General features: G+C 46.1%; 1 protein-coding gene across 3 annotated transcripts in view; it reads left to right on the top strand.

The window, feature by feature from the left end:
• The window catches only part of LOC132821984 (ephrin type-B receptor 1-like), a 494,253-nt gene that overhangs the window by 467,101 nt on the left and 11,317 nt on the right, over positions 1–15,835 (top strand). For 2 of the 3 annotated variants that reach the window (XR_009645375.1, XR_009645376.1), the window contains exons 15-16: positions 7,354–7,509; positions 12,022–12,979. Coding sequence is in view for 1 of the 3 variants with exons in the window: in XM_060835030.1 (XP_060691013.1) it covers positions 7,354–7,509; positions 12,022–12,130 (265 nt within the window). In the remaining 2 variants the exon portion in view is untranslated. Of the gene's footprint in view, positions 1–7,353; positions 7,510–12,021; positions 12,981–15,835 lie in introns of those variants that run through there. The other variant, XM_060835030.1, reaches the window with a different exon arrangement.

A 15,835-nucleotide genomic window follows, 5' to 3' on the forward strand; every position in this document is an offset into this window, starting at 1 on the left:
CATATGCTCCCCATCCCCAAGCCACCTCCCCATACCCCAGCTCACTCCCCATACCCCAGCTCTCTCTCCATACCCCTGCACTCTCCCCATACCCCTGCCCTCACCCCATACCCCAGCTCCTTCCCCATCCCCCAGCACTCTCCCCATACCCCAGCTCCCTCCCCACACCCCAGCTCCCTCCCCACACCCCAGCTCCCTCCCCAAACCCCAGCGCACTCCCAATACCCCAGCTCTCTCCATACCCCTGTACTCTCCCCATAACCCAGCTTTCTCCCCATCCCCCAGCCCCCTCCCCATACCCCAGCTTACTTCCCACACCCCAGCTCTCTCTCCATACCCCAGCTCTCTCTCCATACCCCAGCTCACTCCCCATACCCCAGCTCTCTCTCCATACCCCAGCTCCATACCCATACCTCAGCTGCCTGCCCATATCCCAGCTCCCTGCCCATATCCCAGCTCCCTGCCCATACCCCAGCTCCCTGCCCATATCCCAGCTCCCTGCCCATATCCCAGCTCCCTGCCCATACCCCAGCTCCCTGCCCATATCCCAGCTCCCTGCCCATATCCCAGCTCCCTGCCCATACCCCAACTCCCTGCCCATATCCCAGCTCCCTGCCCATATCCCAGCTCCCTGCCCATACCCCAACTCCCTGCCCATACCCCAGCTCCCTGCCCATATCCCAGCTCCCTGCCCATACCCCAGCTCCCTGCCCATACCCCAGCTCCCTGCCCATATCCCAGCTCCCTGCCCATATCCCAGCTCCCTGCCCATATCCCAGCTCCCTGCCCATACCCCAGCTCCCTGCCCATATCCCAGCTCCCAGCCCATATCACAGCTCCCTGCCCCATACCTGTGCTCTCAGCCCATATCCCAGCTCCCTGCCCATTCCACAGCTCCCAGCCCATATCCCAGCTCCCAGCCCATATCTCAGCTCCCTGCCCATATCTCAGCTCCCTGCCCATTCCCCCGCTCCCTGCCCATTCCCCACCACCTTTCCCATATCCCAGCTCCCTGCCCATTCCCCAGCACCTTACCCATAGCCCAGCTCCCTGACCATATCACCAGCTCCCTGTCCATATCCCAGCTCCCTGCCCATACCCCAGCTCCCTGCCCATAGCCCAGCTCCCTGCCCATAGCCCAGTTCCCTGCCCATAGCCCAGTTCCCTGCCCATACCCCAGTTCCCCATACCCTGGTTCCCTGCCCATATCTCAGCTCCCTGCCTGTACCTGTGCTCTTAACCCTACCATATGACACCGTTAGTGTCTAGAAATTGATTTCATTCTTAAAAATGTTTAGTGATGTGTCCTCCACTGTCTTTGTATGATAGATATTTGCCCAGGTTCTCCACTTTTCCTCAGACTGTGATCATGGTTTACGATGCAGGAGAAGGGTCCTCCTGGAATCAAGTCTGTCAAAATGTTGATGTTTCAGTTAGATCCCCTCTCGCCCTTTTAAACTCCTGTGTGGACGGATACAGTCGACCCATTTGCTCTTGTATTATTGATTCTGTGACTGATGTGAGACATCCCAGGAATCAGACTGCTGATCATTCACTGCTCTCTCTCTATGACATGTATTACCTATATTCGGTAAGCACCCCAAGTGCCAGGAAATGACCAATTCCAATAAAAGAGAACTATCATCACTGAAGTCCTCCACTATCAACATCCTGGGGGTTACCATTGACCAGAAACTGAATAGACTTGCCACATAAATCTAATGGTCACTACAGTAGCTCAGAGGCTAGGAATCCTGTAGTGAGTTACTCACCAACTGACTCCACCAAGGCCTGCATCAAAAGGTCTTAGTGCCTTCCTTGCATTGCTTGTGGTTAAGTGGAGCAGGCGTACTTCTTAGTCGAAATGGTAAAACTACCCATAAATAACTGCCCCACTTTAAAATCAGAACCACCTCTCCGATAAAGCAAAGGACTGAAGATGCTGGAGGTCTTAAACGTATATAGAAATTACCAGAGAAACTCAGCAGGTCTGGCAGCGTCTATGGTGACTCTTATCAAAATTGATAGTAGAAAAGAAGTGGCATTTATGCTGAAGACAAAGGGGGTCAGGTGCATGAATATGTGGAGGTGGAGCCCAGAGAATGGGAGATATGAAAGGAGTAGATAGACAAGAGGCTTGTTGACAGTAAGCCAAGACAGAAGGGAAGCTGAATAAGTGATAATGAGAATTTGCTGGAAAAAAAACAGCAGGTCTGGCAGCACCTGTAGAGAGAAATCAGAGTTAATATTTCAGGTCCACTGACTCTTTCCCAGAACTGAGTCAGTGTCACTTGTCCCGAAATGTTAACTCTGATTTCTCTGCACAGATGCTGCCAGACCTGCTGAGCTTTTCCAGCAATTTCTGTTTTTGCTTCTGATTTACAGCGTTCACAGCTCTTTCAGTTTTTATGAAGTGATACTGAACATTAAGAGTAGGAAGGAATAGGTAGGCGGCGCAGAAAGCAACCCATGTCATGATATGTGGGGAGGTGGATAAAAATCATGGAAGGATGAAATCAGGCTTGAAAATGATTGACATGGATGTTCAGTCCAAGAGACTGCAGGGTCCCTGAGCAACCGATGAGATGATGTTCTTCCAGCTTGTGCTGAGCCTTGCTGGAGCACTGGTGGCTCTGCACCACCTCTCGGATTGTCACACCGCACTTGCAGTTGGAATCAGCCTTGCAATCCTGCCCCCTGTTTCAAAGTCAGAATCATTCCAATGATCCATCCCCAACGTCACCGTCATAGCACTCACTTCACAATCAGAACCCATGCCTCCCTCCTCCCAAGCCTCCAACCCTGGGCAATCAGAGCTTCACCCCTGCCTCGCTCACTGAAAAATCTTTCCTTTGTTCAATTGAGGCCTACCTCATAGAGATCCTGTCTAATTCCTGAGTCCTGGTAGCTGCCTACCTTTTTGTGATCGCCAATCCACCCTGCAATTGAACCCTGTCCCCCTTTCCCAAGACGACTGATGCTTTCTCACTCTCCACCATTTAAATCCACAGCATTCAGGGGTCCTGGTCCCAACTAGAATCCCCCTGCCTGTCAGTGGAACCAATCGTCAGTGGGGCATACTGCTCACTGTAACACAGCAACCTGCTTCAATTGAAAATACCTCATTTAGTGTCCCTAAAAAGGAAAGATCGGATTCTGTAAAGTGAATCATGTAAGAGTTTAACCAGTTTGAGAACTCTCAATCTTTGACTAAAGTTGTGAAGGGGTCAAGTGAAGTTTGTGCAACACTCCTCCAATGCTACAAATTTAAAACTCCCATCCTCGCCTCCTCCCAACTCTGTAACTTTTTCCTCCAACCTTAAAAAAAACCTAAAGCCAAAATAACTAAAATCCAACATCCTTTTGGGCAAAGTTTGTTGAGGTGCTGAAGGTTTAAAATTCTTATTTTCTGCAAGCTATCAATACAGGAAAAAGGCAACAAATAACAAAACCCCAGGGAAAATCAGAGGCAATTTAACATCCAATTCTCTCTGATTATGGATATTTATATCCAAGGTTTGTCTTCCCATCTCCAGTCATTTCAAATTCCTACAAAACAAAAGTCAATTAAAAAAGACCGGGGGGTGGCCGGTGCAATTTTGTTCTCCCATGTAAGGAACGAGGACTAATACTTTCCAGGGGTCCAAGGTGGTGTCCTATTACATTGCAACCTCCCTTCATAAACAAAACCTCCATTCATTCATCTAAATCCATAATCTAATCACAGTAATGAGAAGCAGGGCAGCTTGCGAGCTGTAACTGGAACCAAGTGATGTTCAAGCTCTTCAACCTGTCCCTGCAGACTGTCTAGATTTCAGAAATAATGGGAAAGGTGATGTGTGCTGCAAGTTTCATTTTGAGAATTCCCAAGGCCAAAGCTGATTAATTCAACCGTATACCTGAGAGGTGACCTTGTCGAGCGCCTGTGCAGACTTCGCAGGCTGGCCTGTCTCTTTGCAGAAAGAGTGAATGACAGAAGGGGCAAAACATGATTTCTATGTAACTTTTCACCTCCAAGGAATGCCCCAACTTTGTAGCTGCCTTTTTGATTTGTGGTTGCTCTTGTTATATCGACTCATGGAACCACCAATTTCCCTGCAGTTTCTCGAACTACAGTGCAGTCCACAACCAGGTTACTGTTGGCCTTGGGACACTGGTTAATGGGGAAGTGGGTTGAGCCCTCATGTAAAACATGGCTGCTCTGACAGTGCAGAATTTCCTCTGCATTTAACGAGAGCGTCAAGGGGAAAAGTGGCACATTGGTAATGTCACTTTACTATGGAGTCACAGAGTCATACGGCAGCGAAACAGACCCTTCAGTCCAACTCGTCTATGCCAACCAAGCTTCCCGAACTAAATCAGTCCTGTTTATTGGCACTTGGCCCATATCTTTCTAAACTTTTCCTATTCATCTACCTTTCCAAATAACTTTCAAATATTGTAACTCTACCTGCATCCACCTGTGTGAAAATGTTGCCCCTCTGGTCGCTTTTAGGTAGACTCATTGAGTCATAGAGTCCTCCAGCAGGGAGACAGGCCCTTTGGATCCAAACTGATCCATGCTGACCAAAATGTTCACCCATGCTAACTCCATTTCCCTGCACTTGGCCCATATCCTTCTAATGCTTCCCTATCCATGTATTTGTCCAAATGTCTTTTAAATGTTATTAATGTCCCCAACACAACCACTTCCTCTGGCAGTTCATTCAAAATGCATACCACCCTCTGTGTGAAAACGTTACCCCTCAGGTTCCCTTTTATTCTTTTCCCTCGAACCTAAAACTGATGCCCTCTAGTCCTCAATTCTTCAATCCTGGGAAAAAAGACTGAGCGCATTCACTGTATCCATGCATCTCATGATTTTATATACCTCTGTAAGATCCCAACCCCACACCCCCCCACCCCCGTCTCCTACACTTGAAAGAAAAAGATCCTACATTATCCAACTTCTCCCTATAACTCAGACCCTTGAGTCCAGGTAGTATTCTTTTAAATTTCTTCTATACTTTTTCTAGTTTAATAACATGCTTCCTATAATAAGGTGACCAAAACTGAACACACTCCAAGTGCAGCATCACCGACATGCTGTACAACTGCAACATAATTTCCCAACTTCTATACTCAGTGCCCTGACTGATGAAGGCCAGTGTATCAAAAGCCTTCACTGCCCTGTCTACCTGTGACTCCACTTTCAGAGAACCGTGCACCTGAACTCCAAGCTCCCTCTGTTCCACTACATTCCTTCAGGCCCTACCATTCACCATGGAACTCCTACCTTGATTTGACTTTTCAGAATGTAAGACCTCACACTTATCTATATTAAACTCCATTTGCCATTTCTTGGCCTACTTGCCCAGCTGATCAAGGTGCTGCTGCAATCTCTGATAATCCTCCTCACTGTCCATGATACCATCTATTTTAGTGTCATTGGCAAACTTACTAATCATGCCTTGCACATTCTCATCCAAATCATTGATATAGATAACAAACAGCAACGGGCCCAGCACCGACCCCTGAGGCACCCCACTAGTCACAGCTGTCCAATCCAACAAGCATCCGTCCACTACTACCCTCCACTTCCTACCATCAAGCCAATTTTGTATCCAATTTGCCAGTTCCCCCAGATTCCACGCTATCTAACCTTCCAGAGCAGCATACTATGTGGAATCTTATCAAAGGTTTTGCTAAAATCCATATAGTCTATGTCTACTGCCCTACCCTCATCAACCTTCCTGGTCAATTCATCAAAGAACTCTAACAAATTTGTGAGGCATGATCTCCCACAACAAAACTATGCTGACTATTGCTAATCAAACCCTGTCTTTCCAAATGCATGTATACCTTATCTCTCAGAATCTTACTGAAATCCATATAGACTACGTCTACTGCCCTGTCCTTGTCAACCTTCCTGGTCACTTCATCTAAGAACCCTAACATATTTGTGAGGCATGATTTCCCACACACTGACTACTCCTAATCAAACTCTATCTTTCCAAATGCATGTATATCTTATCTCACAGTCTTCTCAAGTAACTTCCCCACCACAGATGTAAAGTTTACTGGTTTATAGTTCCCAGGATTTCCTGTGCAGCCCTTCTTGAATAAGGGCACAACATTTACTACCCTCCGGTCTTCCAGGACCTCACCCATTTCCCCTCTCCCCTTAAAATCACGTCTCCTAGTTTTAAACTGCCCAACCCTAAGGAAGAGACCTTTGCTAATTCACCTTATCTAAACCTCTCATGACTTTGTAAATATAGTATATAAAGTTGATAGTTTATAATGTTGAAAAATGTGGTGCTGGAAAAACACAGCAGGCCAGGCAGCATCCGAGGAGCAGGAGAATCGATGTTATAAACACCAGTATTTCAGTGTCCCAGTATAATGCTGAGAGTGTGGTGCTGGGGAAGCACAGCAGGTCAGGGAGCATCAGAAGAGCAGGTGAATTGACATTTCGGACATAAGCTCTTTATCAGGAAATATTACTCCTGATGAAGGGCTTATGCCCGAAGCGTTATTTTTCCTGCTCCTTGGTTGCTGCCTGACCTGCTGTGCTTTTCCAGCACGACACTCTCGACGTCTGCAGTCCTCACTTTCTCCCAAGATAACACTGTTGGGTTAGGGGTTCCCATCCCATCACTGCTGGAGTCATACAGCTCGGAAACAGACTGGTTTCTGATCCAACCAGTCCATGCTGGCCATAATCCCAAAATAAATTAGTTCCACTTGCAAGCATGATCAATAAATCTGGAATTTGAATCTGGTCTCAGTAATGATGTCCTGACAACTACTATTGATTGCTGTAGAAGCTCATCTGGTTCACTAATGTTGTTTTGGGAAGGAAATCTGACTTCCTTACCTGGTCTGGTTGACATATGACTTCAGACTCTGTACAAGGGGCAGTTAAGAATAGGCAACAAACACAGACCTAGACAGTGTTAATGGAAGAATGAAGTTAAATACTCAAGGGGAACTAGTACCTGAGAGGTAAGAATACTGCCCACTATGTAAAAGTGGTGTTCTGGAGTCACCTTGACATCTGTGGAACTAAGAGGACGAAGCAGTGTCTTATTCTATCAAACCAAGAAATAGATATTTCTTGCCAGGTTCCAAGATGTCCTATTTCCGACCATTTCTGTCCTATTAAACAAACATCAATTGCAACATTTCGTCTTCTTATGGAAATGGGCTGTTTCTTTCCATGGGAAGCTATTTGAAAGGGAAGCTAAGAGGAGCAGAGACCATAATTGTGAAGTGAGTTGTTCTTTCGTGTGCAGAAGAGAGGGAATTATGAGACAGTTGGTTGTCAGACCCACTGACGTTGCTTTTTTGTTGTCTGCCTTTCAAACCCAGGCCTTCCCAGCCTCTGTTGGACCGCAGTGTCCCTGACTTCACTGCTTTCACCTCAGTAGAAGATTGGCTCAGTGCAATCAAGATGAGTCAGTACAGAGAGAACTTCCTCAACTCTGGATTCACATCTCTGCAGCTGTGCATGCAGATGACGTCTGAGTGAGTATCACGTCAAGTCAGGGTTGGTTAAATGAGGCCAATTAGCCCATTCCTTTCAGAATACTGATAGTTGCCCTATAATGCCATAGTTGCCTTCTAGCCAAACCTCGCTTAGTAGAAAATTGCTTAATAGAAATAATGGGGCATAATAGGAAAAGTAGGGTTCAGGGCAGACCAGCAGCAAATATCACTCACAATCACTCAACAATCACCCAGAAGTGTAGTGCAAAGTAAAGCACAGCCCGAATGAAGGTTGGAATCATATTTATTAACAAAACAAAAGTAAATTTAACACAATACATTTAAGAATGTAAGAAAGGGGCTTTATATAAAGTACCTCTCACAGAAAACTGCTCTATTGGCAGCTGACATTAGGGTATGCGCAGAATAGCACTTGTGCAGAATGGCGCAGAGATTTTGGAGCGCATATTGGCACATGTGCAGAACAAAGTCCGCAAACTGATCCCTGCTGACATTGTACTATTGGCAATGGAGTTCTCCAAAATACCATTTGCTAATTCCTCAGCAAAGTTGCACCCAAATCGTGCTGCCAAAACGCACGTTATACCAGAACCACCTGGACTAAACCTACACCTTAGTGACACTGAATCAGTGCTGTCCTCGGTCACTTTCAGTGATTCCTTTCCTGCACATGAGAGGGACTGGCTAGGAAATGATGGGGAAGTGCAGGTGTTGGACTGGGGCAGACAATGTCACAAGTCTCATCCAACAGGTTCATTTGAAATCACATGCTTTCAGAGCGCTGCTCCTCCATCAGGTGAATGGCATTAATGTTGAGTCATAAAATGTTGTAACTGTGTTGCAAAGACCTACACAGTCAGCTTTAGGACAATTGAATTACATTGAAATGAAATTCAGACAGAGTTTGCAAGTTTCAAATCTGGTCAGTGCAGCTTGAGTGAAATCTAGAGAAACAACAGTGACTTTGACTCCTGGTAACTGATCACTGTTTTCCAGTGTGTAAGTGTCAGTTTGTTTTCAGTTATGCATCCCACAGTTGCACACTCTTAGACTCCCACTGATCAGACTTTAGCTATCAAAATGCAGTTCGTGAAAACTTCAATGGAATTCCAGATTAGGAGTGTTGTAAAATGTTCTGTTATTATCCACTCTCAATTCTCACCTACATTCAAAATTCCAGCTTTCAGTTTTTAAGATGGGCCAGTTTTATTTGTTCAGACTTCCCGTTTGAATTGCATTGTTCAGTGTCAGCTCAGCTCAGCATTTTGTCAAACCAATCAATTACCACACAATCTGTTCAGGGGATCTGTTGCACAGTCTCCTGTCACTTCAGGGACCTAAATTCCCATTCAACCGAAACTGCAAATTGTTCACCAAGGACATGGCTCTGGCTTTGGTTGGGAACTTGCTCCTTGTATTCTCTTTACACACCCCTACTCAGCCCTCCATGCAGTTCAGGTGAGGTGGTGTGAGTATGGTGCTGGAAAAGCACAGCAGGTCAGGCAGCATCTGAGGAACAGGAGAATCAACCTTTCGGGCATAGACCCTTCATCCACGGACGCTGCCTGACCTACTGTGCTTTTCCAGCATCACAATCTCGACTCTGATCTCCAGGATTTGCGGTCCTCCCTTCCTCCTAGGTGAGGTGATGCACAGAGACAGTCAATCAGCTTTTGGAAGGTGGCTTGCCAGGAGAACAGCAAAGGCTCAGAGAGATAAATAAGGAAGGAACGTTACATAACTAATTTCATGAGAAAGGCATACGTAAACAACAGGCACAATCACACATAGATACACTCCCACTGTCACACTGACAGGGACAGACAGGTACACTCCCACTGTCACACTGGAACAGACAGATACACCCCCACTGTCACACTGACAGACACAGAAACACTCCCACTGTCACACTGACAGGGACAGACAGGTACACTCCCACTGTCACACTGGGACAGCCAGATACACCCCCACTGTCACACTGACAGACACAGAAACACTCCCACTGTCACACTGACAGGGACAGACAGATACACCCCCACTGTCACACTGACAGGGACAGGCAGATACACCTCCACTGTCACACTGACAGACGCAGATACACTCCCACTGTCACACTGACAGGGACAGACAGATACACTCCTACTGTCACACACACAGACACACACAGATACACTCCCACTGTCACACTGACTGGGACAGATAGATACACTCCCACTGTCACACTGACAAGGGCAGACAGATACACTCCCATTGTCACACTGACAGGGACAGACAGACACAATCCCACTATCACACTGTCAGGGACAGATACACTCCCACTGTCACACTGACAGGGACAGACAGATGCACTTCCACTGTCACATTGACAGACACACACTGATACACCCCCACTGTCACACTGACAGACACAGATACACTCCCACTGTCACACTGACAGGGACAGATACACTCTGACTGTCACACTGACAGGCACACACTGATACACTCCCACTGTCACATTAACAGACACAGACAAATACACTCCCACTGTCACATTGACAGACACACACAGATACACCCCCACTGTCACACTGACAAACACAGATACACTCCCACTGTCACACTGACAGGGACAGACAGATGCACTTCCACTGTCACATTGACAGACACACACTGATACACCCCCACTGTCACACTGACAAACACAGATACACTCCCACTGTCACACTGACAAACACAGATACACTCCCACTGTCACACTGACAAGGGCAGACAGATACACTCCCATTGTCACACTGACAGGGACAGACAGACACAATCCCACTATCACACTGTCAGGGACAGATACACTCCCACTGTCACACTGACAGGGACAGACAGATGCACTTCCACTGTCACATTGACAGACACACACTGATACAGCCCCACTGTCACACTGACAAACACAGATACACTCCCACTGTCACACTGACAGGGACAGATACACTCCCACTGTCACACTGACAGACATAGACAGATACACTCCCACTGTCACACTGACAGGGACAGACAGATACACTCCCACTGTCACATTGACAGACACACACAGACACCCCCCCACTGTCACACTGACAGGGACAGACAGATACACTCCCGCTGTCACACTGACTGGGACAGACAGATACACCCCCATTGTCACACTGACAGACACAGATACACTCCCACTGTTACACTGATAGGGACAGACAGATACACTCCCACTGTCACACTGGCAGACACACACAGATACACTCCCACTATCACACTGACAGGGACAGGTGGATACACTCCCACTGTCACACTGACAGGGACAGATACACTCCCACTGTCACACTGACAGGCACACACTGATACACTCTCACTGTCTCATTGACAGACACACACAGACACACCCCCCACTGTCACACTGACAGGGACAGACAGATACACTCCCGCTGTCACACTGACTGGGACAGACAGATACACCCCCATTGTCACACTGACAGACACAGATACACTCCCACTGTTACACTGATAGGGACAGACAGATACACTCCCACTGTCACACTGGCAGACACACACAGATACACTCCCACTATCACACTGACAGGGACAGGTGGATACACTCCCACTGTCACACTGACAGGGACAGATACACTCCCACTGTCACACTGACAGGCACACACTGATACACTCTCACTGTCACATTGACAGACACACACAGACACACCCCCCACTGTCACACTCACAGACACACCCCCCACTGTCACACTGACAGGGACAGATACACTCCCACTGTCACATTGACAGACACACACTGATACACACCCACTGTCACACTGACAGACACAGATACACTCCCACTGTCACACTGACAGGGACAGATACACTCCCACTGTCACACTCACAGGGACAGATACACTCCCACTGTCACACTCACAGGCACATGCTGATGCACTTTGATGCACATGCGCAAACTAATAGTGAAAACACATACAAAATAAACTGTCAACCTCCCCCCCCCACACACACAAGTACACAAATTTACATGCATACATACACACATGTACACTGCCTCACACATACAGATAAACTCTGACACTCTCAGGCAAATAAATGTTGACATTTTAACAGTTCCCTTTCTCCAACACACACAAATGCTCACAGTCAAACACAAGCAAACACACAGATACACATTCTTCCACACACACTCAGATACACTATCACATTCTTTCAGATACATGGGTATACAGGCACATGCACACTCTCCCTCATGTAAACATGCATCTGCACACTCTTACAGAGGCACACACACAATCACTTTATTACATAAATGCATGCAAGTAACACACACACACACACACACACACACACACACACACACACACACACACACACACACACACACACACACACACACACACACACACACACACACACACACCCATATTGACATATTGAGACACATACAGGATAAAACAAATCTTGAAAGGATGTCTCTGAACTTTTCGGTAGTATTATTAAAATAAATGACTCTTTGTTTTTTGTTTGCAGGGATTTGCTGAGGATAGGGGTCACGTTGGCTGGTCACCAGAAGAAAATACTGAACAGTATTCAGTCAATGAGAGGACAGATCAGCCAATCAGCTTCCGCTTTGGCATGACAGCACTGGATCCCTGGGACATGTCTAAACAGCACTGGAGGAGCAAAGAAAGACTCAGACTGTTTCTCATGGTTCAGACTCCTCTTATGAAGGAAACACACAGTTACTATCTCCAAGACTGATCCTATTGAGAAATCATGCATTCCGCCTTTAAAAGTAACAGTTTCAAGATCTAATCGGATAATCTTTTTTAAAAAGAGAAAACACTTTGCCCCTTCATGAAATCAGGGTCTGTGAAACTAGAATCAAATGAACATCCCATTATTCCAAAGAACATGCTGTGATATTCTTTTAACGTTCGTTCGATACATTTCTTTTTTTCTTCGTAAGTGATGTTCTTCAGATGTCAGTGCCAAGATATTGCCCCTTCCCGAAGATGGATTCTGATCCTTTATATCTTCATATTGAAGATGATAAGATGCAATCATTCCTTGCTTGCATTCTCTGCAACAATGTCTATGTTTTGATAGCAATGACTCTGAGTGCTGGCAAAACTAGAGCCAGCACACTTGTACAAAGAGGGAAGCAGGTATTTAATGGATTAGATACACCGGGCTTGAGCTTGTGGCCGACAGGTGCCGGCCATCAGACTTCTTATGAACTGTTTTTGATGAACTATATAGAAAAGATGTGATCCTTTGGCAGGCGGTACAAGCAATGCAACCGCTGACCTTGCTTGCAGTTGACAAGAGAGGTGTCAGACAATGATACAAAGTACCTCTGGTGTCACATTGCGCCGCTCATCAATTGACTCATTTTGGACGTTTTACTTTGTGTGTCAGTGCTTGTCTGAATTCTAGTGATGTCCATTCAACCCAGTGCTCAGAACTTTGTTGCTTCAACTTGCAGGTAAGTCGAGACGTTGTGTGGCTGCCATATTTCTTACTGACGGGAGGATGTTGGATACTCAGACACCCTTCCTGCAGCCAATTCAATTGTCCATTAAAGTTCTAAAGCTGTGCCCCACAGTGTGGAGCTTCTTTGGTGCTTTTGTCCTAACTCAAATGGTGGAATGTTACCATTTTTTGACATAATGAGTATCAGGAAACCAAGTCAGAGGCAGTCTTGTCATTCCCCTGTGGAAATCATGCACAATTTGATGCCTATTCCCTCGTCTGCTCCAAAGCTTCATCCAGTCACAAAAGCAACTTCCATTTACATAATGAAATTTCCCATGAGTGTATAGAGTCTATGGGAACCATGCAAATAGATTATGACTGAGAGTTTGGCCAAAGAGATGGGTTTTTAGGAGTTTCTTAAAGGAAGAAAGTGAGAGAGAGCAAGGTGAAGGGGTTTGGGCGAGAGGACACTGAACAGCTTCATTATACAGAAGGATTTTGGGGTTCGAGACATAGGCCCTTTAATGTAGCCACACAAGTAGATGGGGTGATAAAGAAGACATATGGCATGCTGGCGTTTATTGGTTGGGGTGTTGAATGCAAGAGTTGAGATGTCATATTGCAGCTCTATAAGACATTGGTCAGGCCACCTTTACAGTATTGCATTTAATTCTGACTGCTACATTTCAGGAAGGTTGCAGAAGCCTTGGAGAGGGTGCAGAAGAGTTTTACCAAGGTGGATTAGAGGGTATGAATATGCAAGGAATGGAAGGTTATGGACCAATGGCAGGCAGAAGGGATTAGTTTAACTTGGTGTCATGTTCAACTCAACATTGTGGTCTGAAATGGCCATTCCTGTGCTGTACAGTTCTACAACAGAGTGTGGGGCAAACGTAACAGGGAGAGTGACTACCACGCTGATGCATCACAGATTGTAATCTGTGATGCATAAGAAAGCACGTTTAAAGGTGTGCTCAAATATCTTGGAGAATAGTGGGCTGGGGGTGACTGAAGAACCAGGAAGAATGCTGCGATGGAGGAATTTGAAGTCCAAGATGAGAATTTTAAAGGGCACACATCACTTGACTGGAAGCCGGTGTGGGTCAGTGAACTGAGGGGTTGACAGTGGAGTGCGATCTGCTGCAAGTTCAGAGAAGGGCAGCAAAGTTTTTGATGATCTTCAGTTCATTGGAGAGTAGATTATGTAGAGCCCAGCCAGGAGTGTGTTGCAATAGTCAAGAGGTAACAGAGGTCTGGGTGAGGATTTCAGCAGCAGAGAGCTGAGATGGGCAAGTAGTTCCGAGCCTGTCTTTTTTATTTTACTACTTTATTTCCTTTAAGAGTCTGTGAGCACAAGGAGATAATTGGTGTTTTCAGGATAGAAACTGTCAATGTTTGCTGGGCGACCAGAACTCTGGAACGAAATTAATCAAATAGTGTTAACAATCATCATCTGAATGATTCAGCAACCTCAAATTGTCTACTTTTGATCAGAAAGTTTCCATTTGCAATTCTCAGTCCACCTATCTCCAAGATCTGGAAGAGAAGCTCCCTATGTAATATGGGATTGCTTAAAGGAATAAGTCCACAGAAGCACACCAGCCAACCAGCAAAGAATCAGTCCATTCAGCCCGACTGCTGCATTGTTCCCATTGCCCATTCCCAGCGCTGTCTGCTCAATCTCCCCATGTGATGGTTCCGTGTTCTCACCGCTCTCTGTGTAAAGGTTGGAAATGATTTTTGATGGAAAGAAAACCATACTTATATAGCAACTTCCACAACGTCGGGGTGTGCCAAAACATTTCACAACCTACTTTTCGAAATGTTGCCCCTGTTGTAATGTCAGCTCGCTTGTTTGTAGCAAGGCTCCGTGCTTATGATTAATAATCTCTTTGGTTGGTGTCAATTCTGGGGTAAGAGATAGACCCCAGCTGATCTTCACAATGCTGCCAAACAATCTTACACATCCACCAAAATGGATAGGCAGCACTTCACTTTCAATTGGGCTTACACCTCCAGCCCTCCCTCAGTATAGCAGCACCCTGGATATTGTGGCCCATATTGTTGGATAAGTACACCATTTCCAGACATTGAGGCAGAAGCTGAGCTATTGCTGACACTTGGCTGGAGTCTGGTTGCTCTGAAGTCAGAGCCATCCTTAGCTATAAGACTAGGAAGAGAAAGCCCACTGGGTGATTAACAGAGGTTAGATGGGTAGAAAACTTAGCTCCTTGCTGCTGACTTCCATGGGAGGATGACAGCTATCCAGAGCACCCAGAGTAGGGGAATGAGGAAATTGTTAGAAGATATGTGAATGAACCACAAATTCCTGCTCAAAGACATAGGTAACATGAGTAAAGATCCTTAGCTTTGATAGAGTTCTCAGCATCCTGACTCTAACAGGAGCAGTTGTGAGGAAAGAAATGCTCAAAATGAGACAAGTCAAAGGATATTGGAGGTGAGGGTGTGTTAAGCTTGGAGTGAATGTAGCTGAGGACATAGCAAGATGCCGAGCCTGAGCGTGCTCAGTCACTGAGCTGGCAAAGTCTCCCAGTTCTTGCTGCTCCTACTTATGATCCCGTCACTTTAATCGCCAAATTTATTTTACTTCCATCATAAACTGGAGTGCTAATGAAACAAAAGTGAGAGTGAATGGGAGCCCGGGAAGCCATGCATTTAACTGGCCCGAAGTCGAAGGAGGAAATAAAGCAGAGAAAAGAGAGGCCCTGTTCTTTTAAATCATAGGCATGTTAAATATTTACACCCAGCAGTGGATTGGCAGACGCCACATTCCAGATCTTGAACACTGTTCAAAGGTTGCCCTCTTTGTAGTTGACCTCTGTCACAGACTGTACCTCAAGCTAAA

The sequence above is a fragment of the Hemiscyllium ocellatum genome, chromosome 13, assembly GCF_020745735.1.
Source record: "Hemiscyllium ocellatum isolate sHemOce1 chromosome 13, sHemOce1.pat.X.cur, whole genome shotgun sequence".
Lineage (NCBI taxonomy): Eukaryota > Metazoa > Chordata > Chondrichthyes > Orectolobiformes > Hemiscylliidae > Hemiscyllium > Hemiscyllium ocellatum.